This window comes from Gopherus flavomarginatus, chromosome 18, assembly GCF_025201925.1.
Source record: "Gopherus flavomarginatus isolate rGopFla2 chromosome 18, rGopFla2.mat.asm, whole genome shotgun sequence".
NCBI lineage: Eukaryota > Metazoa > Chordata > Testudines > Testudinidae > Gopherus > Gopherus flavomarginatus.
This window is the reverse complement of record NC_066634.1, coordinates 6,079,400-6,100,586: the sequence shown is the minus strand read 5'-3', so window position 1 is coordinate 6,100,586 and position 21,187 is coordinate 6,079,400. Positions and strand designations below refer to the sequence as shown.

Genomic DNA, 21,187 nt, shown 5'->3' with positions numbered 1-21,187 from the left:
CCCCAGCTCAGTGAGCACCAGGCAGGGAGTCTGCCAAAGCCAGGGGAGACGGGCTGGTGGGCAGAGAGGGGGAAGGATACCGGGGTAGATGGGACTGTGGGGGTGGGAATCCATCTCCCTGTCCTGTCCTGCCCTCAACCTCCCTCTACAGGGGCAGTTATTGCCAAGGGGGGTTGATGGAGGTGGGAAGGGAGTGAGGTCTAGTGCTCAGAGCAGGACTCCTGGGTTCTCTCCCCAGCTCTGGGGGGGGGGGGGTTGTGGGGACTAGAAGTTAGAGCAGAAGGGCTGAGAGCCAGGACTCCTGGGTTCTCTCCCCATCTCTGGAAGGGGAGTGTGGGTTAGTGGTTAGAGCCATGGGACCAGCTTGGAGGGAAACATCCCATTCCCTGCCCCTGCCAATCTGAAAGATCAAAGTCCCCTAAGGAAAGGCCCAGCCCCAAAATGCCCAGCGGCTTCTTCTCTCCCTTCCTTCCCCCCCAAACCTGCACTATCACTCAAGACACAGTTGGGGGGGGGGATCACGCCAGGCCGGCCCTGCAGGTGCCTGTCCATCTCCCGCTCCCCTCTGGCTCCCCGATCCCGACGCGCCAGCTAATTGGTCTGGCAGCCTCCCCTCGGGCTCACGGCTCCCGCCAAGAACAAGAGGGCCGGCCGCCTATTTTCGGTGCAAAAGGAGCCGGCCCAGATTCTCAGCACGGGGATATAAATACAGCCAGCCCAGTGCCCGGGCGCCCTCCCTCCCGGAGATAGGACCCTCCCATTCCCACCCTCATCCCTTTCAACCAGACGGGGGCCACCGCTCCACCCCCGTCAGTTCGAATCAGCTGCTGGCTACAGCCCAGTGCCGCTCAGAGCCTAACCCAGTCCTTACGGCCGCAGCTCCAGCCCGAGCCAGGCCGGGCCCAGGCACCGATTGCTGCCGGAAAAAACGGTGCGGGGGAGAGATTTGATATGGTGCAATTCCCTCTGGGGTGCCGGGCCGTTCTGCTTGCAAAATCGAGAAGCGTGGGGCCTTCCTTTCCAGTGTGAAAGGGGCCGTACCCTGGGGGAGTTTCTTCCAGCAGCCAGGCCCGCGCCAGCCCAGTATCACCACCCCCACGCTCAGCTGGGCTGGGCCGGCAAAGCCAGCAGGAGTCTGGTGCGCCGAGCAACACGGGTATCCGAAGCCACGGAAAATACCCGCGAGAACTCAGGTCCCACGTAAACCTCTGGGCACAAGCCGCTGCGTTTGCCTGGGCCGACCCGCTGCGGCTAAAAACCAGTCCCTCTCCGGGGACGCGGGGCCCACAGCCCAGCTAAACAGGGACAGATGCCAGAGACCAGAGTCGCTCAGCACGCGAGGGGGTGGGAAGGGCAGAGCCGCCGTCTCACAGCCTTAGCTCCTATGGAAAGCTAAGAGTCCGGGCGTCTTTTCCCCCTGGCACAAACCCACCTCAGTTCCCCCCCCCGATGCGGAGCGGCACCGAAAAGTCTTCCCGGCCTACGTGCCAACATGGGAATCTCCTCCCGTGCCGAGGGAATTTCATGCCACATTCTGAGCCGCTTTGCCCAGCATAAGCCACAGAAAAATACTGGCGTCTCTCGCCCTAAACAGACCCCGCTTTGGGGGGTCAAGGAGCCTGCCTGGCCTGGTTCCTCTCTTTCTGCCCCGGCCTGTGAGCGAGACACGGACCCGCCGGACAGCAGGTTCCGTTCCCCACCGCACCCGCCAGGCCTCGGCAGAGGATCTCGCCCAGGAAAGGGAATCGTGTCATGTCACTGCACAGCCCCCAGCAAAGAAACAAACCGAACTCGGCCTTGCCCCAGGCCAGCTCCCGGGGTCAGACCAGGGGACCCCCAGGCTGGCACCCTGCTGAGCATAAGGGGACCCCAGGGCCAGATAAGGGGACCCCCCCGCTGCAGATAACAGGACCCCCGGGACCAGCTAAAGAGACCTCCGGGCCAGTCTCCTGCTGCTGATGACGGGACCCCCGGGCCACCTCCCTGCTGCAGATAACGGGACCCCAGGGACCAGATAACAGGACCCGCAGGCTGGCCCTCTGGTGAAGATAACGGGACCCCTGGGACCAGGTAACAGGACCCCCGGGCCAGTCTCCTGCTGCAGATGACGGGACCCCCGGGCCACCTCTCTGCTGCAGATAACAGGACCCCCAGGCCGGCCCCACTGTGCAGATAACAGGACCCCCAGGCCAGCCCCATGGTGTGGATAACAGGACCCCCGGGCCAGCCCCATGGTGTGGATAACAGGACCCCCGGGCCAGGCCCCTGCTGCAGATAACGGGACCCTCGGGCCAGCCCCACAGTGCGAATAATGGGACCCCCAGGCCAGCCCCCTGCTGCGGATAACAGGACCGCAGGCCAGCCCCACTGTGCGGATAACAGGACCCCCGGGCCAGGCCCCTGCTGCAGATAACGGGACCCTCGGGCCAGCCCCACAGTGCGAATAATGGGACCCCCGGGCCAGCCCCACTGTGCGGATAACAGGACCCCCAGGCCGGCCCCACTGTGCAGATAACAGGACCCCCAGGCCAGCCCCATGGTGTGGATAACAGGACCCCCGGGCCAGCCCCATGGTGTGGATAACAGGACCCCCAGGCCGGCCCCACTGTGCAGATAACAGGACCCCCGGGCCAGGCCCCTGCTGCAGATAACGGGACCCTCGGGCCAGGCCCCTGCTGCGGATAACAGGACCGCAGGCCAGCCCCATGGTGCGGATAACACGACCCCTGGGACAGGTAACAGGTCCCCCGGACCGGATCGCGGCCCCCCCTTCCTAGCACGGGCCAGTACCGGCGCCCGCCTGCGCGGGGGTTACCTGAGCAGGGCCGGAGGAAGGTGTCCGGGCCCGGGAGGTGTTGGCCGCAGCTCTCACGGGCTATTGACAAGGCCGAGCCGTGCTCACTGGCCCGGAGAGGCAGCCGGGTGATTATGCAAATTTATGTAAATTTATGCAATTAGATTATTGCATTTTTGGACCCATCCAGGCCCAAGGGGCCCCCCCGCCAGCCGGGTGCCCCCCCAGGAGAGTGGGGGAGGGGACAAAGCCAGGCCCCCCCTCGTCCCCCCCACATCGGCCAGGTGCTGCCGGTCCAGCGGCCAAGGAGCTACTGAGCTGCCCCGGGCTGGGGGGCGGTGTCCCGGTGCTATGGCCCCGCCCCCTCCGAGGCAGCCCACCAATGGCAGAGGAGAGGGACCCCACAGTAGCCCTCGGATAGGTTGATGGGGGAGGAAGGCCACGCCCACTAAGACGTGGGCGGGAGATGAGGGTGAGTGGCAGAGGTTCTAACCAATCGACCGAGCGCAAATGCTGGCGGGGGTGGGGCGAGTGGCGGCTGAATGGGGCGCTTTGTGTGAAGCTTGAGAGGGACGGGGGCTGGCGGGATCAATGGGGCCCATTGTCTGGGGCCCCGCGGGGGGGCAGATAGTCATTGGACCAGCAAAGCGCCCCCTTCCACCGCAGGCACGGGCTCCCAGCCCCCCCCCAACACTCTCATTGCCCCTGCTCTAACCACTAGACCCCACTCCCCTCCCATAGCTGGGAACAGGACCCCAATCTCCCCTGCAGAGGTCCCAAGCGGCTGCCAGACTCAACCTCTGTCCGAATTCCCTGTGCATGGAGCCCCGGGCCGGCACACCCCCCCCCCACTGCCCAGGCTTCTGGGCCGGCGCGCTCACCCCCCACACCCTGCCCCACCCAGGTTGCCCTGACCTCTTGTGGCTTAAGCCACCAGGGGCTGGAACTGGGTGCTGCCAGGCTTGGGGTGTTCCTCCACCCACCCCGGACATGGACCCTGCCTGCAATGACACAGCACCAGCCGCCGGGCCGCGGGAGAGTGAGCCCTCCGGAGCCCAGCACCAAGCCTGGGGGTTCAGTGGAGCTGGCTGGCAGGAGGAGCCAGCCTGGCACCGCCTCCACTCCCGGCCCAGGCACTCTGTGCCACCACCACAGCCCCCTGCTGTCACCCACACGCGACCTCCAGCCCGGGCACCAAACAGCATCGGGAGGTGGGGTCTTCCCATGCCACCAAGAGAGGACACACCCTGCTGCCAAGCTCACGGGGGGCACGGCAAAGCTGGGGCTACGTTATACTTTCCCTCCCACCCGTTGTCCGGTTAGACTGGGCGATCATTGGGACAGGGAATCTCTCTTGCCCTGTGTCTCCATGTCTGGGCAGCACCCGGCCCAAAGGGGCCCCGATTTCAGCGACTCTGTGTCTGGGCAGCGCCTGGCCCGATGGGGCCCCGATCTCGGGGAATCCGTGTTTGGGCAGCACCCGGCCCGACAGGGCCCCGATCTCAGCGACTCTGTGTCTGGGCAGCGCCTGGCCCGATGGGGCCCCGATCTCGGGGAATCCGTGTTTGGGCAGCACCCGGCCCGACAGGGCCCCGATCTCAGCGACTCTGTGTCTGGGCAGCGCCTGGCCCGATGGGGCCCCGATCTTGGGGAATCCGTGTCTGGGCAGCGCCCGGCCTGACGGGGCCCCGATCTCGGTGATTTTGTGTCTGACCAGCGCCCGGCATGACTCTGTACCCACACACTCCTCTGCCCACACTGTACCCACAATCCCACACTGCATTGTGAGGTCACCCTTGCCCCGAGGATTCTCCCTGGTGCCTGGCGCGCGGCGGGGCTGAGAACGGGCAGAACTCATCCCACCGGGCTGCGCCATGGCGCTCCTGGCTCCCCTCATGCTGGGGGCCTGGCTAGTGGCGGGGGCCGGGGGCTGCCTGCAGTGTGACCGGCAGATCCGCAGCACCCTGGAATCGCTCCGCACCGGCCTGGTGCCCCGGCAGATCCGCGACAGCCGCCTGCGGGCGCGGGCCCAGGTCCTGCTGCGTGGCATGGAGGGCGAGTTCTTCCGCCACTACGCCGCCAGCCAGTTTGCAGGCACAGCTGGTAGGGGGCACGGCCCAGGGACCTCTGGGGGGCATGACTGGGGGTATCCAGTGGGCACAGCTTGAGGACACTGCATGTGGGGGGGAGCCATAGGGCAGAAGGGATGAGATCTGAATCCACCAACACTCCACTGTCCCCTCTGTACCCAACCCCCCAAGCCCCCACTGCCCTGGCACTCAGGGCTGGCCCCAGGGCAGCGCTACGGGGCGCTGTGCTGCAGGGGGCGGGATGGGGGGCGGGCACCACAGTCCACCTGGGGCCGATGTTTTCTCCCCCCTTCCAGCTCTGAGCAGCATCAACGCCCTGATCCACCGCGTGAGGCTGACGGCAGCCGGCCTGGAACGAAGCGCCCTAACAGGTGACAGCCCCCCAGTGCCCCACAGCATCACCAGTGCCCCACAGCACCCCCCAGGCCCACACCCACAGAGCCCCCAGCATCCCACAGCACCACCAGCACTGTGCAGCACCCCTCAGCACCTCACAGCACCAGCAGCGCTGCACAGTCCCGCACCCCACAGCGCCCCCCAGCACCCCACAGTACCCCCAGCATCCCACAGCACCACCAGCATGCCACAGTCCCACACCCCACAGCGCCCCCAGCATCCTACAGTGCCCAACAGTCCTGTGCCCCACAGCACCAGCAGCACCCCACAGTGCCCCACAGCCCCACCCCCCACAGTCCAGCACCTCCCAGCATGCCACAGTCCCATGCCCCCAGCACCCCACCATTCCGCATAGCCCCACACCCCATAGCCCCCTTCTCCCAGCACCCCACAGTACCCCCCGCACCGGAGTCACTCCCCCATCTGTCCGCAGACCAGGCCCTGCTGGACGCACTGGTCGCTTACAGGCGCAGAACAACCATGGAGCTGAAATCGGCTCTGAAGGAGCATCAGGCAAAAGGTACCTGCTCCTGGGGACAGGGCCGGGGCTGCCCCTGAGCCTCTCCCCCTTCCTCCAACCCCCCCAATCTCCCAGTTCTGGGGGGTCCTTCAGTCACAGTCTGGGGCTACGATCGGTTTCTCTCTCTCTTCCCAGCTTGTAACCCCAAAACCTGTGGTAAGTCGACTTTCTATCGCTGCTTGGGGAATGGGGCAGGGGCCCTGTCCCCCTAGGGGGCGCTGGCCCTGATCTGGCCCCAGGGGGAGGAACCGGCTGGCTCGGGGGGCAGGGGGCCTGTCCCCCTAGCGGGCGCCGGCCCTGATCTGGCCCCAGGGGGAGGAACCGGCTGGCTCGGGGGGCAGGGGGCCTGTCCCCCTAGGGGGCGCCGGCCCCGATCTGGCCCCGGGGGGAGGACCTAACTGGCTCAGGGGGGCAGGGAATGAGGCAGGGGGCCTGTCCCCCAGGGAGCGCCGGCCCTGATCTGGCCCCGGGGGGAGGAATTGGCTGGTTCGGAGGGCAGGAAATGGGGCATAGGATGCGGGGGGGGGCTGGATTTTTCATGCTTTCCCTCTTCCCAGGCTGGCTTTACTATGACGTCTTCGACTGCACCAGCTGCAGGAAGGCCAAAGCCGTGTGTCTGAAGCAGCACCACTGCCTTGGTAGGGGGGGAGTTGGGGGGCAGAGGGGTGGGGGGCAGGGAGAGGTCAGGGGGCCATGGGCAGATGAGCGTGATGTCCAGCGGGGCTGTGGGGTGCAGGGTCGGGGGGATATGGGGGCTCCAGCATGGCCATGGGGCAGGGAGGGGCACAGAGCTGATGCCCGTGGATATCACTGACCCCAGCCCCCCACGTGGGGGGTGTCGTGGTTGGGTCAGTGCTGAGGGGGGCAGACAGCAGGTGTGTGGGGGGGGTACTCAGGAAGGTCCTTCAGCTCTGTCAGCTCCTAACCCCCCTCCACAACACAGTGGACTCCCAGGTCCGGCTCTCCCTGCGGTACCGGCCCCCGGCCCCTGGCCCGGCCATCGCCCGGACCGGCGTCTCCGTGGTGCTGTGCATGGGAGCCCTGCTCTTCCTGGTGCTGAGCGTCACGTGAGTGAGAGAAACCCACTCGCCCCAGAGCCGGCTGCATCCTCCGTGCCTCCCGCAAGCTGGCTGCACCCCCTGAGACCCCTCAGAGCCAGCTGCATCCTCCGTGATCCCCCCCCAAGCTGGCCGCCCCTCCTGAGCTCCCCCAGAGCCAGCTGCATCCTCTGTGCCCCCCCCGAGCTGGCTGCACCCCCTGAAACCCCTCAGAGCCAGCAGCATCCTCCGTGGTCCCCCCCAAGTTGGCCGCACCTCCTGAGCTCCCCCAGAGCCAGCTGCATCCTCCGTGCCTCCCGCAAGCTGGCTGCACCCCCTGAGACCCCTCAGAGCCAGCTGCATCCTCCGTGATCCCCGCCCCCAAGCTGGCCGCCCCTCCTGAGCTCCCCCAGAGCCAGCTGCATCCTCTGTGCCCCCCCCCCCGAGCTGGCTGCACCCCCTGAAACCCCTCAGAGCCAGCAGCATCCTCCGTGGTCCCCCCCAAGTTGGCCGCACCTCCTGAGCTCCCCCAGAGCCAGCTGCATCCTCCACGCCCCCCCCAGCTGGCTGCACCCCCTGAGACCCCTCAGAGCCAGCAGCATCCTCCGTGGTCCCCCCCAAGCTGGCCGCCCCTCCTGAGCTCCCCCAGAGCCAGCTGCATCCTCTGTGCCCCCCCCAAGCTGGCTGCACCCCCTGAGACCCCCCAGAGCCAGCTGCATCCTCCGTGCCCTCCCCCGAGCTGACCTCATCCCCTGAGACCCCCCAGAGCCGGCTGCATCCTTCGTGCCCCCCCCCGAGCTGACCTCATCCCCTGAGACCCCCCAGAGCCGGCTGCATCCTCCGTGCCCCCCTCCCGAGCTGACCTCATCCCCTGAGACCCCCCAGAGCCGGCTGCATCCTTCATGCCCCCCCCCGAGCTGGCCACCCCTCCTGAGCTCCCCCAGAGCCAGCTGCACCCCCTGAAACCCCTCAGAGCCAGCAGCATCCTCCGTGGTCCCTCCCCAAGCTGGCCGCCCCTCCTGAGCTCCCCCAGAGCCAGCTGCATCCTCTGTGCCCCCCCCCCGAGCTGGCTGCACCCCCTGAGACCCCCCAGAGCCAGCTGCATCCTCTGTGCCCCCCCCCGAGCTGACCTCATCCCCGAGACCCCCCAGAGCCGGCTGCATCCTTCGTGCCCCCCCCGAGCTGACCTCATCCCCTGAGACCCCCCAGAGTCAGCTGCATCCTCCTTGCCCCCCCCCCGAGCTGGCTGCATCCCCTGAGACCCCCCCAGACCTGGCTGCATCCTCCATGCCCCCCCTGAGCTGACTGCACCCCCTGAGACCCTCCAGAGCCAGCCTCATCCCCCATGGCCCCCCAGAGCCGGCTGCATCCCCCGAGACCCCCCCAGAGCCGCCTGTATTTCCAGAGACCCCCAGAACGGCCGCATCCCCCGCGAGCGAGCAGTCGCTGTCCAGGCCCGTCTGATCTGTCTCTCGCCCCCCAGGGCCGTCACCTATTGGAGGAACCAGCAGTCCCTGAGGTAGTAGCACCCACACAAGCACCCCGGGCCGGGGCCTGGCAGCCACCTGGGGACGGGGCTGCAAGGACGCTGGAGCTGCCGAGGTGGAGATCACAGACAGGAGGCGCTAGCCCCCGGCCCCCAGATCGCAGACCCCTCCTGCCTCAGCTTGAAATTAAACACAGACAACAAGGTTTTGGGTAGGGTCCTGGCTCCCACCCCACTCTAACCACTAGACCCCACTCCCCTTCCAGAGCCAGGGATAGAACCCAGGTGTCCTGGCTCCGAGCCCCCTGCTCTAACCACTAGACCCCACTCTCCTCCCAGAGCCGGGGATAGAACCCAGGTGTCCTGGCTCCGAGCCCCCTGCTCTAACCACTAGCCCCCACTCCCTTCCCAGAGCTGGGGAGAGAACCCAGGAGTCCTGGCTCCCAGCCCCCACCCACTCTAATCACTAGACCCCACTCCCCTCCCAGAGCTGGGGAGAGAACCCAGGAGTCCTGGCTCCCAGCCCCCACCCACTCTAACCACTAGCCTCCACTCCCAGTGAGGAATCTATGTACAAACTACAACAGTATTTTATTTCCAGGCTTACACTGGGGAAGCCTTGGGGCCTGGCATGCCCAGGTAGGGGAGGGGCTGGGTCCTGCTGCCCCCCCAGGCTGGGGGTCCGGGTCCCGCTGCCCCCTTGTCAGTCCCTCACCTGGCTAGCATGCCAGCCACGTGCCCGGTCCGGCCCAGGCCCTGTCCTCCAGCCACCTGCGGTGTCGGCAGCACACACAGTACCTAGGGGAGAGCGGCTGTCAGGATCTGCCCCCTGCCCCCACCCCCAGACTCCTGGGTTCTCTCCCTGGCTCTGGGAGGGGAGTGGGGTCTAGTTGTTAGAGCAGGGGGGGGTGGGAGCCAGGACTCCTGGGTTCTATCCCCAGCTCTGGGAGGGGAGTGGGGTCTAGTTGTTAGAGCAGGGGGGGGTGGGAGCCAGGACTCCTGGGTTCTATCCCCAGCTCTGGGAGGGCTGTTCAGATTCCTCCGAGTGCTAGGTGGGGTCACCCCACTTTCAATATCTGCGGTTAGCCCAGAGGGGCAGAGGCCCCCAGAATCTGCCTCAATTAGGGGGTGATCTCAGGTTTTGGGGTGCATGGGGGCGGGGTTGCCGTGAAGGTGAAGGGGGGAAATGCGGGTGTTGGGCGTCAGAGGCAGGGAATGTGGGGTACCCAGGGCAGCCCCCCATCCTGAGCCCCCCAGGTCCAGGCAGGGCACTCACAGCAGGGCGGCTGAGGCCAGTAGCACGGACTGGCAGACCAGGAAGAGATAGAGGGTGATTTCCTTCCTCTCCGCGTCCCGTGGGTCCTCCTCTGGGGACAAGAAGGGGGTGAGCCCCGAGCGCCCCCCACACCTCCACCCCACTGACCAACAGACCCCTGGTTCATCGCTCTGCCCCCCAAGTCCCAATTCACCCCACTGCCCCCCAACCTCCAGTAGCTCACACCTCCTGCCACCCTCCCAGACCCTATTCACCCCACTGCCCCTAACCCCCAGTACCCCACACCCCCTGCCACCCTCCCAGACCCTATTCACTCCACTGCCCCCAACCCCCAGTACCCCACACCCCCTGCCGCCACCCAGCCCCCATTCACCCCACTACCCCCGAACCCCCAGTAACCCACACCCCCTGCCACCCCACTGCTCCCCAACTCCCAGTACCCCACACCCCCTGCCGCCCCACTGCCCCTGACCCCCAGTACCCCACACCTCCTGCCACCCTCCCAGACCCTATTCACCCCACTGCCCCCAACCCCCAGTACCCCACACCTCCTGCCGCCCCACTGCTCCCCAACTCCCAGTACCCCACACCCCCTGCCGCCACCCAGCCCCCATTCACCCCACTGCCCCCTAAGCCCCAGTACCCCACACCCCCTAGGCCCCTATTCACTCCTCTGTCCCCAACCCCCAGTACCCCACACCCCTTGCCGTCCCCCAGGCCCCCATTCACTCCACTGCCCCCAACCCCCAGTACCCCACACCCCCTAGGCCCCCCAGCCCCCATTCACCCCACTGCCCCCCAAGTCCCAGTACCCCACACCCCCTAGGCCCCTATTCACACCTCTGTCCCCAACCCCCAGTACCCCACACCTCCTGCCGCCCCCCAGGCCCCCATTCACTCCACTGCCCCCAACCCCCATACCTCACACCCCTCAGGTCCCCATTCACCCCTCTGCCTCCAACCCCCAGTACCTCACACCCCCTGCCGCCCCCCAGGCCCCCATTCACTTCACTGCCCCCAACCTCCAGTACCCCACACCTTCTAGGCCCCCATTCACCCCTCTGCCCCCAACCCCCAGTACCCCACACCCCCCAGGCCTCCATTCACCCCTCTGCCCCAACCCCCAATACCCCACACCCCCTAGGCCCCTATTCACCCCTCTGTCCCCAAACCCCAGTACCCCACACCCCTTGCTGCCCCCCAGGTCCCTATTCACTCCACTGCCCCCAGTACCCCACATTGCCTGCTGACCCCCATTCACCACACTGCCCCCCAACACCCTCGTACCCCACACCCCCTGCTAATCCCCTGTTCACCCCACTACCCATCAGCCCCCCTTCACCTCACTGCCCGACAGCCCCCTGTCCTCCCCTCCCCCAGCTGCCCCCCCCACTGTCCTGCCCCCCAGCAGCAGCTACCTCCGCAGAGCTCCCCGTCGAAGCACTGGGCATTGATGCGAAGGCAGGTCCAGCAGTCGAGAACTGGCCCCTCCGTAACCGCTGGGATGTGGAAAGAGGGGACCAGGTCAGGGACCCACAGGGAGACCCCGCCCTGCCCTCCAGGGGCCGCCAGCTCCCACCCAGCCCCAGGGCAGGGACTGGCTGGCTCAGGAATGGGGCCCGGGGCCTTTCCCCTCTAGGGGGCGAGGGGGGGGCGGGGAATGGGGCACGGGGCCTTTCCCCTCCAGGGGGCGCTGGCTCCCATCCGGCCCCAGGGCAGGGACTGGCTGGCTCAGGAATGGGGCCCGGGGCCTTTCCCTCTAGGGGGCACCAGCTCCCATCTGGCTGGCTCAGGGGGGCAGGGACTGGAGTGTGAGGCCTTTCCCCTGTAGGGGGCGCTGGCTCCCATCTGGCCCCAGGGCAGGGACTGGCTGGCTCAGGGGGGGCGGGGAATGGGGCACGGGGCCTTTCCCCTCTAGGGGGCGCTGGCTCCCATCCGGCCCCAGGGCAGGGACTGGCTGGCTCAGGGGGGCAGGGAATGGGGCCTGGGGCCTTTCCCCTCTAGCTGGCGCTGGCAGGGGGCTGTGGGTCGCCGCCGGGGGGCCACACTCACTGCAGTCCTCGGAGCAGGCTGTGGGGGAAGCACAGACAGACACAGCGTTAGAGCCCCCCTCCCATGGGGCACTCCCTGTCCCCCACGCCCCTCAGAGCCCCCCACCGCCCGCCCACCACCCAGAGGGCCTTACCCTGATCTCAAGGACTCTGGACCCAGATCTCCCCGCTCCGCCCACAATGCTGCTTGCGTCTCAAGGGGCTGGAGACGGGGAGTCCCTGGCTGTCCCATGGCGGGTGGGGCGAGTAGCCCCACATCTCTGGGGCCACTTACCCAAGTCGGCGAAGCTCTCCAGGGCCTCTCGGAGGCGAGTTCGCAGGGAGTCGCGGTGCTGGGCCAGCGTCAGCTGCAGCAGGTGAACCCCTGGGGGGCAGACAGACATTACTGGGGGGCCGCAGGCCCCATGCATACCTGGCATCCCTCCCCCAACGCCAGCCGAGATGGGGGCACCTGTCACATGGTCCACGCCCCCCTTCGGAGACCCACAGCCCCACTCCCGCCCCCCCACCTCCCGGCCACTGCCGGCTCCTGCCCAGCCTCCCTGCCCCCTGGAACCCCCAGCCCTGCCCCCCCCCAGCCTGGGCCACTCTCAGCCCCCCCAGATTCACTCCCCACACAGACTCACCTTTCCAGGGCGTCTCCTTGAGAGCCCTCAGCCAGCCGCTCAGAGCAGCTTTCACAGCCAGCATCCTGCGGACATCTGTACAGGGAACCAAGGGGTCAAAGGGGGCACTCTCTGCCCCCCAGCAACTGTGCCAGTGCCCCTCACTCCCAACCCGCAGCCCCTGCTAGCCCAGCCCTGCCTCCCGCCAGTCCTGCCGGTGCCCCTCACTCCTGGCCCGCAGCCCCTGCTAGCCCAGCCCTGGGCTCCCCCGCAGCCCTGCCGGTGCCCCTCACTCCTGACCCGCAGCCCCTGCTAGCCCAGCCCTGCCTCCCGCCAGTCCTGCCAGTGCCCCTCACTCCCAACCCGCAGCCCCTGCTAGCCCAGCCCTGCCTCCCGCCAGTCCTGCCGGTGCCCCTCATTCCTGGCCCGCAGCCCCTGCTAGCCCAGCCCAGGTACCCCTGGGGGAGGGGCACGCACCCAGCACCCGGTGGTGTTTCTCTGGCAGGTGGGTGCTGTAGAGGCGCTCAAAGGCCTCGACCTGGCGCTGAATTAGAGCGTCCCGGTTGGGCACTTCAGAGGGCACCGCCTCCCCCAGCAGCACCCCCAGCCCCCGCAGGAAGGGCCGGTCACAGTGCAGGCAGCCGCCCGCCCCCCGAGGGCGCAGCAGCAGCAGCAGGAGGAGCAGGAGGGAGCAGGACATGGCCACGGATCCCCGGCCTCACTGTGACCTCACCGCCACAGTGACATCACAGAGGGGCAGAGTGGTCCTGGGCAGGGAGAAAATGACATCGTAGGCAGAGGAGGGGGTTAAAAGGTGTTGGCTGCAACACAGGAAATGTCACAAACAGAACTGGGATCTAAGGAGAGGAATAGGTGTGGAACAGGAAGTGATGTCAGAGGCAGAAGAGGCGGTGTGACGAAGTGGGAATGTTCTTAATGTTTTCTCTGAATACGGTGTTGGTGCCTCAGTTTCCCCTATGCAGTTCTTAAGTATCTAGGTGGAGGGATCAGGGTGTGTGGTTGTTGCAGAGCCATAGAGGGCCAGTGTGATGCCGTCTGCACAGAGAATGGCCGACACCCTGTCTCCTGGGACTGATGGCCTGGGCCCCTCCCCTGCAAGGTGCCAGCTGAAGGTGTTGGAGACAAAGGGATCAGGTGATCTCCTGGCCCGGGAAAAGGACAAAGACCAGAGATGGGGCTGGAGAGTTTCAGTGCAGAGCTGGCTGGGGAAAGAGAGGTCTGGCCTCCCTGGCCCCACAATGGACCTGACTTGGGGTACGGTTTCTGTACCTACAAGCTCTGGTTTAGACCGTGTTCCTGTCATTGAATAAACCTCTGTTTTACTGGCTGGCTGAGAGTCACGTCTGACTGTGGAGTTGGGGTGCAGGGCCCACGGGCTCTCCAAGGACCCCACCTGGGCGCACTTGCTGGGGGAAGCCCCCGGAGGGGCAGAGGATGCTGAATGCTCTGGGGCCAGACCCAGGAAGGTGGAAGCCGTGTGAGCTTTTAGCCCTGGAGCCAGTCTGCTCGCAGAGAGGAGACTTCACCGGAGTCCTGCCGGGCTTCGTAGGGAGCCGATCCAGCATCGCCCGGGGACGCCGTGACCGGCGGTTAAAAGAAGAGGTGGAGGCAGCACAAGAGACGACGTCAGAAGCAGAACAGGCAGCTGGTGGGAGGAGCGGATGTAGAACAGGAAGTGATGTCAGGGGCAGACGATAGAGCTAAAGAAAGGTGGAAGGCAATCAGGAAGTGATGTCGAAGGCAGAACGGGAAGTGATGTTCACAGCAGAAGAGGGGCTTAGAAAGGATTGGAGACAGAACAGGAAGTGATGTCAGAGGCAGAATGGGAAGTGATGCAGGATTGCTGACCCTAGACCTTGATCTCCATCCTGGGATTTTGGTCCCCCCCACCCCCCGTGCCAGGAGTTGCCCTGTTCCCCCGGGCAGAGTCCCCCGGATCCCAGCCGTGGCCCCGGGGCAGCAGGAGGAAGGGCCGGGTTGAGACACAAACCAGTTCTAGGAGCTGGCTGGAGAACTGGTTCGAATTCTCACACGCTCGTCAACCCGTGGATGGTGGCGATAGGCTCGTTTCTGGGCGTGGGTCCCGGAGCGAAACCCAGTGAGTTAAACTCCTTGTTGAAACACTTTGCGAGCAAACTGAATATTGAAAATAACAACGGTAGCAGTGCAGGTTTGTTGAGAGTGAAGGGGAAAGTGTGGCCATTGAATGCATCAGGGAAACTGAGGCACACATGGGCTTAGTAAAAATATTACAGAAAATCCCCGCCTTTGTCACAGGAGATCCAGGATGTGATGTCAGCGGCAGAAGAGGAAGTGATGTCAGACGCAAAAGGGGCTAAAGAAGAACTGAGGCACAGCGAGAAGTGATGTCAGTGGCGGAACAGGAAGTGATGTCAGAAGTGGCACAGACCTTTATGGCAGGCCTGGAGGCAGAACAGGAAGTGATGTCAGAGGCAGAAGCAGTCTCTAAGGGAGGATTAGAACAGAACAGGAAGTGAGCTCATGGTGGTTGCCGGGGCGATGCTGGCGCTGGTGGTGCTGGTGCTGCCCCTGCTGGCCCCGGGCGCCGCCCCCTGCCTGCGCTGCTGGCCGGACGCGCCCCCCTACGTCCACTACGACGTGCGGCTGCTGCTGGGGGCGGCGCAGCCCGGGGGGGGCCGCGGGGCTGGGGCGGGAGCTCAGCGCCCTCCTCCTGGGGGGGGACCCCGGTGTCCGGATCATGGGTGAGGGGTGGGGAATGGGACCCCCCCTGGGGGTCACGGGACCCCCTGCCCTGCCCCCCACTGACACCCCTGCTGAGCCCCCGACTCCCCCATAACAGCTTCTGATGAGCCCCCCACTCCCTCCTCCCATAGCTCCCCCCTCCCCGCAGCCCAGCATCCCCCGCTGAGCCCCCCTCCCCCCTCCCCGCAGCCCAGCGCCCCCCGCTGAGCCCCCCTCCCCCCTCCCCGCAGCCCAGCGCCCCCCGCTGAGCCCCCCGCTCCCCTCCCCGCAGCCCAGCATTCCCCGCTGAGCCCCCCTCCCCCCTCCCCGCAGCCCAGCGCCCCCCCCGCTGAGACCCCCCTCCCCTCCCCGCAGCCCAGCGCCCCCCGCTGAGCCCCCCTCCCCCCTCCCCGCAGCCCAGCGCCCCCCCGCTGAGCCCCCCGCTCCCCTCCCCGCAGCCCAGCATTCCCCGCTGAGCCCCCCTCCCCCCTCCCCGCAGCCCAGCGCCCCCCCGCTGAGACCCCCCTCCCCTCCCCGCAGCCCAGCGCCCCCCGCTGAGCCCCCCGCTCCCCTCCCCGCAGCCCAGCGCCCCCCCGCTGAGCCCCCCTCCCCCCTCCCCGCAGCCCAGCGCCCCCCCGCTGAGCCCCCCGCCCCCCTCCCCGCAGCCCAGCGCCCCCCGCTGAGCCCCCCGCTCCCCTCCCCGCAGCCCAGCACCCCCCCGCTGAGCCCCCCGCCCCCCTCCCCATAGCCCAGTGCCCCCCGCTGAGCCCCCCATCCCCCTCCCCGCAGCCCAGTGCCCCCTGCAGAGCCCCCCATCCCCCTCCCTGCAGCCCAGCGCCCCCCGCTGGGCCCCCCCACCCCCCTCCCCCCAGCCCCGCGTCCCCCGCTGAGCCCCCCACCAGCTCCCCGCAGCCCAGCGCCCCCCGCTGAGCCCCCCTCCCCCCTCCCCGCAGCCCAGCGCCCCCCGCTGAGCCCCCCGCTCCCCTCCCCGCAGCCCAGCGCCCCCCGCTGAGCCCCCCGCTCCCCTCCCCGCAGCCCAGCGCCCCCCGCTGAGCCCCCCGCCCCCCTCCCCGCAGCCCAGCGCCCCCCGCTGAGCCCCCCGCTCCCCTCCCCGCAGCCCAGCGCCCCCCGCTGAGCCCCCCGCTCCCCTCCCCGCAGCCCAGCGCCCCCCCCGCTGAGCCCCCCGCTCCCCTCCCCGCAGCCCAGCGCCCCCTGCAGAGCCCCCCATCCCCCTCCCCGCAGCCCAGCGCCCCCTGCTGAGCCCTGCCCCCTTCCCGCAGCCCAGCACCCCCCTGCTGAGCCCTGCGCCCCCTCCCGCAGCCCAACGCCCCCTGCTGAGCCCCCACCCCCCTCCCTGCAGCCCAGCGCCCCCTGCTGAGCTCCCCGCCCCCCTCCCCGCAGCCCAGCACCCCCCTGCTGAGCCCTGCGCCCCCTCCCGCAGCCCAACGCCCCCTGCTGAGCCCCCACCCCCCTCCCTGCAGCCCAGCGCCCCCTGCTGAGCCCCCCACACCCTGCTGAGCCCCTAACCCGCAGCCCAGTGCCCCCTGCTGAGCCCCCAGCACCCCTCCCCGCAGCCCAACGCCCCATGCTGAGCCCCCCGCCCCCTCCCCGCAGCCCAGCGCCCCCTGCTGAGCTCCTGACCCCCTCCCTGCAGCCCAGTGCCCCCAAGTCAGGCCGAGGGGCGTGGTGGGTGCTGGAGGGGCTGACAGGCAGCAAACCTCACCTCTGTCCGTCTGTCCGGCCGCAGAACGGGAGCGCCTGGAGCGAGAAGCCGGGAAGCTCTTCTATCGCCTGGACCAGATCATCACCCGCAACCGGCAGGGTGAGCTCCAGGGGCCCAGCCCTCCTCCACCTGCCCTGTCTACCCCGCCAGGAGGGAGCAGCAAACCCCGTGATGGATCAGGGCTTGCCTTTCCCTCCCAGAGCCAGGGAGAGAACCCAGGAGTCCGGGCTCCCAGCCCCCCCACGCCCCTCCAGTAACTAAGGGATGACAAGAAGTTAGGACTTTTTCCCTTTTGACCTGAGCCATTAGCCGAAATTCAGGGTCTTGTGGCCTGTTGCCATTCAGAGGAGAAATCGAGCCCTAGATTCTAAGGCCAGTGGGGATGGTGTGATCCCCCCCGCCCCCCCCCCCACACTGAGCCCAGCGGCCTGGTCTAGACTGAACGGGGGCTGGAGATGCAGTCAGGTACCTTTGGGACGATCCCCTTTCGTCAGTTGCATCCTGGCCCGCTTGCAACTCGAGCACCAGCCAGGGATGGAGAAGGGCCCTTGGCCCCCGAACACTGCAGGAGACGGGCTCTTAGTTCACAGTCCCACGCCTCCTCCGACACAGCCCTGTGCCCAAAAGCTCTCCCAGGAGGTTTGTTCCCTCGTGCCCCAGGGTTTCTATCAGGGGTTTCGTCGCCACCTTCTCCCACGTCTCTCTCCCCCTCCCCTAACCTATGACCCAGCCCAAGCCAGGCAGTGGCCTTCCTGGGGCAGACCCCACTGTCAGGACAGGGCGTGGGGGGGTTCCCATCGCTAGAGGGACTCCACCTCCCAGCAGGACGTTGCCGAATGCCGTCTCCTACCTGCGTCTACCCCAGGGGCTAGGTCAGCCCAGCCCTGGCACACACAGGGTGTGGGGGGGCAACGTCGCCCTGAGTTCTAACCATGGCCCGTGCTCCAGTGGCCTCGTACGAACAGTTCAGCTCCAGGCCGAGCACGGCGCTTACTTCCCAGCTGTGCGCGGGGGCCGGGCATAGCCCAAATAAAGTGTGTGACGCACGGTGCCCTCCACCCCCAATTCCTCCCCTCCCGCACTCCTGCCCCGCAGATCCAGGACGCCTGATGGAAGAGGCAGCACTTGAAAAGCAGAACTTCACCCGGCGCCTGAGAGCAGCGTCGGCAGCCGTCCGGCAGCAAGGTACCCGCTGCGTCCGCCTGCTGCCCGAGCCGGTGCCCCTCACTCCCGCCCCACAGCCCCTGCTAGCCCAGCCCTGGGCACCCTCCAGCCCTGCCGGTGCCCCTCACTCCCGCCCCGCAGCCCCCTGCTAGCCCAGCCCTGGGCTCCCCCAGCTCTGCCGGTGCCCCTCACTCCCGCCCCACAGCCCCTGCTAGCCCAGCCCTGGGCTCCCCCAGCTCTGCCGGTGCCCCTCACTCCTGACCCGCAGCCCCTGCTAGCCCAGCCCTGGGCTCCCCCCAGCCCTGCTGGTGCCCCTCACTCCTGACCCGCAGCCCCTGCTAGCCCAGCCCTGGGCTCCCCCCAGCCCTGCTGGTGCCCCTCACTCCCGCCCCGCAGCCCCTGCTAGCCCAGCCCTGGGCGCCCCCCAGCCCTGCCGGTGCCCCTCACTCCCGACCCGCAGCCCCTGCTAGCCCAGCCCTGGGCTCCCCCCAGCTCTGCCGGTGCCCCTCACTCCCGACCCGCAGCCCCTGCTAGCCCAGCCCTGGGCTCCCCCCAGCCCTGCTGGTGCCCCTCACTCCTGACCCGCAGCCCCTGCTAGCCCAGCCCTGGGCTCCCCCCAGCCCTGCTGGTGCCCCTCACTCCCGCCCCGCAGCCCCTGCTAGCCCAGCCCTGGGCTCCCCCCAGCCCTGCCGGTGCCCCTCACTCCTGACCCCGCAGCCCCTGCTAGCCCAGCCCTGGGATCTCCCCAGCCCTGCCGGTGCCCCTCACTCCTGACCCGCTGTCCCCTGCTAGCCCAGCCCTGGGCTCCCCCAGCCCTGCCGGTGCCCCTCACTCCCGCCCCGCAGCCCCTGCTAGCCCAGCCCTGGGCTCCCCCCAGCCCTGCCGGTGCCCCTCACTCCTGACCCCGCAGCCCCTGCTAGCCCAGCCCTGGGATCTCCCCAGCCCTGCCGGTGCCCCTCACTCCTGACCCGCTGTCCCCTGCTAGCCCAGCCCTGGGCTCCCCCAGCCCTGCCGGTGCCCCTCACTCCCGCCCCGCAGCCCCCTGCTAGCCCAGCCCTGGGATCCCCCCAGTTCTGCCGGTGCCCCTCACTCCCGCCCCGCAGCCCCCTGCTAGCCCAGCCCTGGGATCTCCCCCAGCCCTGCCGGTGCCCCTCACTCCTGACCCGCAGCCCCTGCTAGCCCAGCCCTGAGCGCCCCCAGCCCTGCTGGTGCCCCTCACTCCCGACCCGCAGCCCCCTGCTAGCCCAGCCCTGGGATCCCCCCAGCTCTGCTGATGCCCCTCACTCCAGCCACGCAGCCCCTGGTAGCCCAGCCCTGCCCCCCCACCCCTGCTGGTGCCCCTCACTCCTGGGTTCTCTGCCCGCTCGGGGTGGGGGGGCAGGGCAGGGAGCCCCGATTCTTGGGTTCCATCCTGGCTGGGGTGGGGAGCTGGATTAGGGGTCGGGGCCGTTCTGCCTGCGCTGATCTGTGTGTCTCTCCTCGCAGTGTGCAGTGCGTCCTGTGGTGAGTCCGTCTGTCCGTCCGGCTGCCCCCCAGGGGGTGGGGGCTGCAGCTCCTGCATCTCGCGCCCTGGGCCGGCCCCCAGCACTGCCCCCTGGGGAGGGGCCCCCAGGAATGTGGGGGGCTGGGACGGCTCCCCTGGAGGTGTCTCTGTAATGGGATCCCCCCCCAAACAGGACAGCCTGAGCCCTTTGATTTGTCTGAGTGCGACAGCTGTGAACGCCTCCAAGCTCGGTGCAGGGACCAGAGAGTCTGTGCAGGTAACCCCCAAACCCCAATGCCCCCAGCCCCCCAAACCCTGACACCCCCCAGCCACCAAACCCCAACACTCCTCCACACCCCCAAACCCCAACACCCCCATCACTGAACCCCGACACCCCCCAGCCCCCAAACTCCAACACTCCTCCACACCCCAAACCCCAACACCCCCCGTCACTGAACCCCGACACCCCCCAGCCCCCAAACTCCAACACTCCTCCACACTCCTGAACCCCAACACCCCCGTCACTGAACCCCGACATCCACCAGCCCCCAAACTCCAACACTCCTCCACACCCCCAAACCCCAACACCCCCAGCCTCCCGAACTCCGACATCCCTCCACATGCTGCACCCCCCATGGCCCTCAAACCCCAACATCCTCCACAGCCCCCTGAACTCTCCTGAACCTTTTTCAGTTTACCCCCCACACCCCCCATTCACCCTCTAGTACCCCCCATGGCCTCTTCTTGTTCCATCTCCCCACAGCTCCCAAACCTCAGCACCCCCCGCACTCTCCCCAGCCTCCCCATCACCCTCTGGTGCCCTCCACAGCCTCCCAAACCATTCATCCCCCTGAGCCCCCTCCACGACCCCCAGCCACAGCCGCCTTTCCACCACCAATTCCCGCCCCAGCCCCCTAACTCCTGCCCCCTCTCCCCCCCCCAGGAGCTGCCGTGATCCTGGCCGTGGGGCTGAGCCTGCTGGGGCTGGTGCTGGGAGCTGCAGTGGGGTGAGTGGGGATCAGACAGAGGTGGGCGGCGGAGAGGGAAGTGGGACCCAGGCGTCCTGGGGAAGAGAATGGAGATGGGCCCCGATCCAACCCTGGGGCTGGGGGCTGGCTGGGAGGGACAGAGGTGGGGAATGGGGCCACTCCCATCTAAGGGACACTGGCTCGGGTCTGGGGTAGGGGGGGCTGGCTGGGGGGGTGGGATGCAGCCATTCCTCTAGGGGCACTGGCTCCAGCCGGGGCGTGGGGCTGGCTGGGAGGCAGGAGCCTGACGCCCCGGCCCGGGACAGGGCCTTCCTTTGTTACAGGAGGCGAGCGAGGCCGGCGGGCGGCACAGGGGCCGAGGAGGGACCGGTGGCAGCCAGGACAGAGCCCCCGGCAGAGCAGGGGGACGGGGCCCCCGCAGAGCAGGGGGACGGAGCCCCCGCGGACCTGGGGAATGGGGCCCCCGCAGAGCAGGGGGACGGAGCCCCCGCGGACCTGGGGAATGGGGCCCCCGCAGAGCACGGGGACGGAGCCCCCGCGGACCTGGGGAATGGGGCCCCCACAGAGCAGGGGGACGGGGCCCCTGCGGACCTGGGGAATGGGGCCCCCACAGAGCACGGGGACAGAGCCCCTGCGGACCTGGGGAATGGGGCCCCCGCAGAGCAGGGGGACAGGGCCCCCGCGGACCTGGGGAATGGGGCCCCCACAGAGCAGGGAACCGGGGCCACGACTCATTAAATGTTGGCGTCTTTTCCCATCCCAGCTTTTCTGACTGACTTGCTCCCGTAACCGAAATCCCGAGCCGACAGGCCCCTCTCCCCCAGTATCCCGCCTCCCCCAGCCCCACAG

General features: G+C 68.0%; 4 protein-coding genes across 11 annotated transcripts in view; 2 read left to right on the top strand and 2 right to left on the bottom strand.

Moving 5' to 3' along the window:
• Window positions 1-3,083, bottom strand: part of LOC127036501 (myosin-10-like) — a 56,924-nt gene extending 53,841 nt beyond the window's left edge. For all 8 annotated transcript variants that reach the window (XM_050927432.1, XM_050927435.1, XM_050927437.1 and 5 more), the window contains exon 1: window positions 2,816-3,083. The gene's annotated coding sequence lies outside the window, so the exon portion shown is untranslated. The remainder of the gene's footprint in view (window positions 1-2,815) is intronic.
• A 1,585-nt stretch (window positions 3,084-4,668) lies between these two features.
• On the top strand, window positions 4,669-8,360 carry IZUMO2 (IZUMO family member 2). The gene is made up of 7 exons (XM_050927585.1): window positions 4,669-4,897; window positions 5,181-5,255; window positions 5,714-5,800; window positions 5,936-5,956; window positions 6,358-6,438; window positions 6,744-6,867; window positions 8,321-8,360. The coding sequence occupies exons 1-7, from the start codon at window positions 4,669-4,671 to the stop codon at window positions 8,358-8,360; spliced, it is 657 nt and encodes a 218-aa protein (XP_050783542.1).
• A 682-nt stretch (window positions 8,361-9,042) lies between these two features.
• On the bottom strand, window positions 9,043-13,841 carry IZUMO3 (IZUMO family member 3). Its single transcript, XM_050928213.1, is given in 8 exon segments — window positions 9,043-9,121; window positions 9,600-9,690; window positions 11,018-11,098; window positions 11,652-11,669; window positions 11,925-12,014; window positions 12,277-12,351; window positions 12,733-13,076; window positions 13,798-13,841. Coding segments are annotated over 8 exon segments (822 nt in total).
• A 935-nt stretch (window positions 13,842-14,776) lies between these two features.
• On the top strand, window positions 14,777-21,076 carry CCDC8 (coiled-coil domain containing 8). Its single transcript, XM_050928211.1, has 7 exons — window positions 14,777-14,895; window positions 16,727-16,801; window positions 17,798-17,887; window positions 19,352-19,369; window positions 19,543-19,626; window positions 20,293-20,356; window positions 20,644-21,076. Exons 3-7 carry the CDS (start codon window positions 17,812-17,814, stop codon window positions 21,074-21,076), a joined length of 675 nt encoding a protein of 224 aa, XP_050784168.1. The 5' UTR covers window positions 14,777-14,895; window positions 16,727-16,801; window positions 17,798-17,811.
• Window positions 21,077-21,187: the final 111 nt, after the last annotated feature.

Bases quoted from the DNA above. Each gene is read 5' to 3' on its own strand.
- IZUMO2 (XM_050927585.1), top strand. From the start codon at position 4,669: ATGGCGCTCCTGGCTCCCCTCATGCTGGGGGCCTGGCTAGTGGCGGGG. The intron at 4,898-5,180 runs GTAGGGGGCACG...CCCCCCTTCCAG, and splicing joins CCAGTTTGCAGGCACAGCTG to CTCTGAGCAGCATCAACGCC. The intron at 6,439-6,743 runs GTAGGGGGGGAG...TCCACAACACAG, and splicing joins GAAGCAGCACCACTGCCTTG to TGGACTCCCAGGTCCGGCTC.
- CCDC8 (XM_050928211.1), top strand. From the start codon at position 17,812: ATGGAAGAGGCAGCACTTGAAAAGCAGAACTTCACCCGGCGCCTGAGA. The intron at 19,627-20,292 runs GTAACCCCCAAA...TCCCCCCCCCAG, and splicing joins GGACCAGAGAGTCTGTGCAG to GAGCTGCCGTGATCCTGGCC. The intron at 20,357-20,643 runs GTGAGTGGGGAT...GGCCCGGGACAG, and splicing joins GTGCTGGGAGCTGCAGTGGG to GGCCTTCCTTTGTTACAGGA.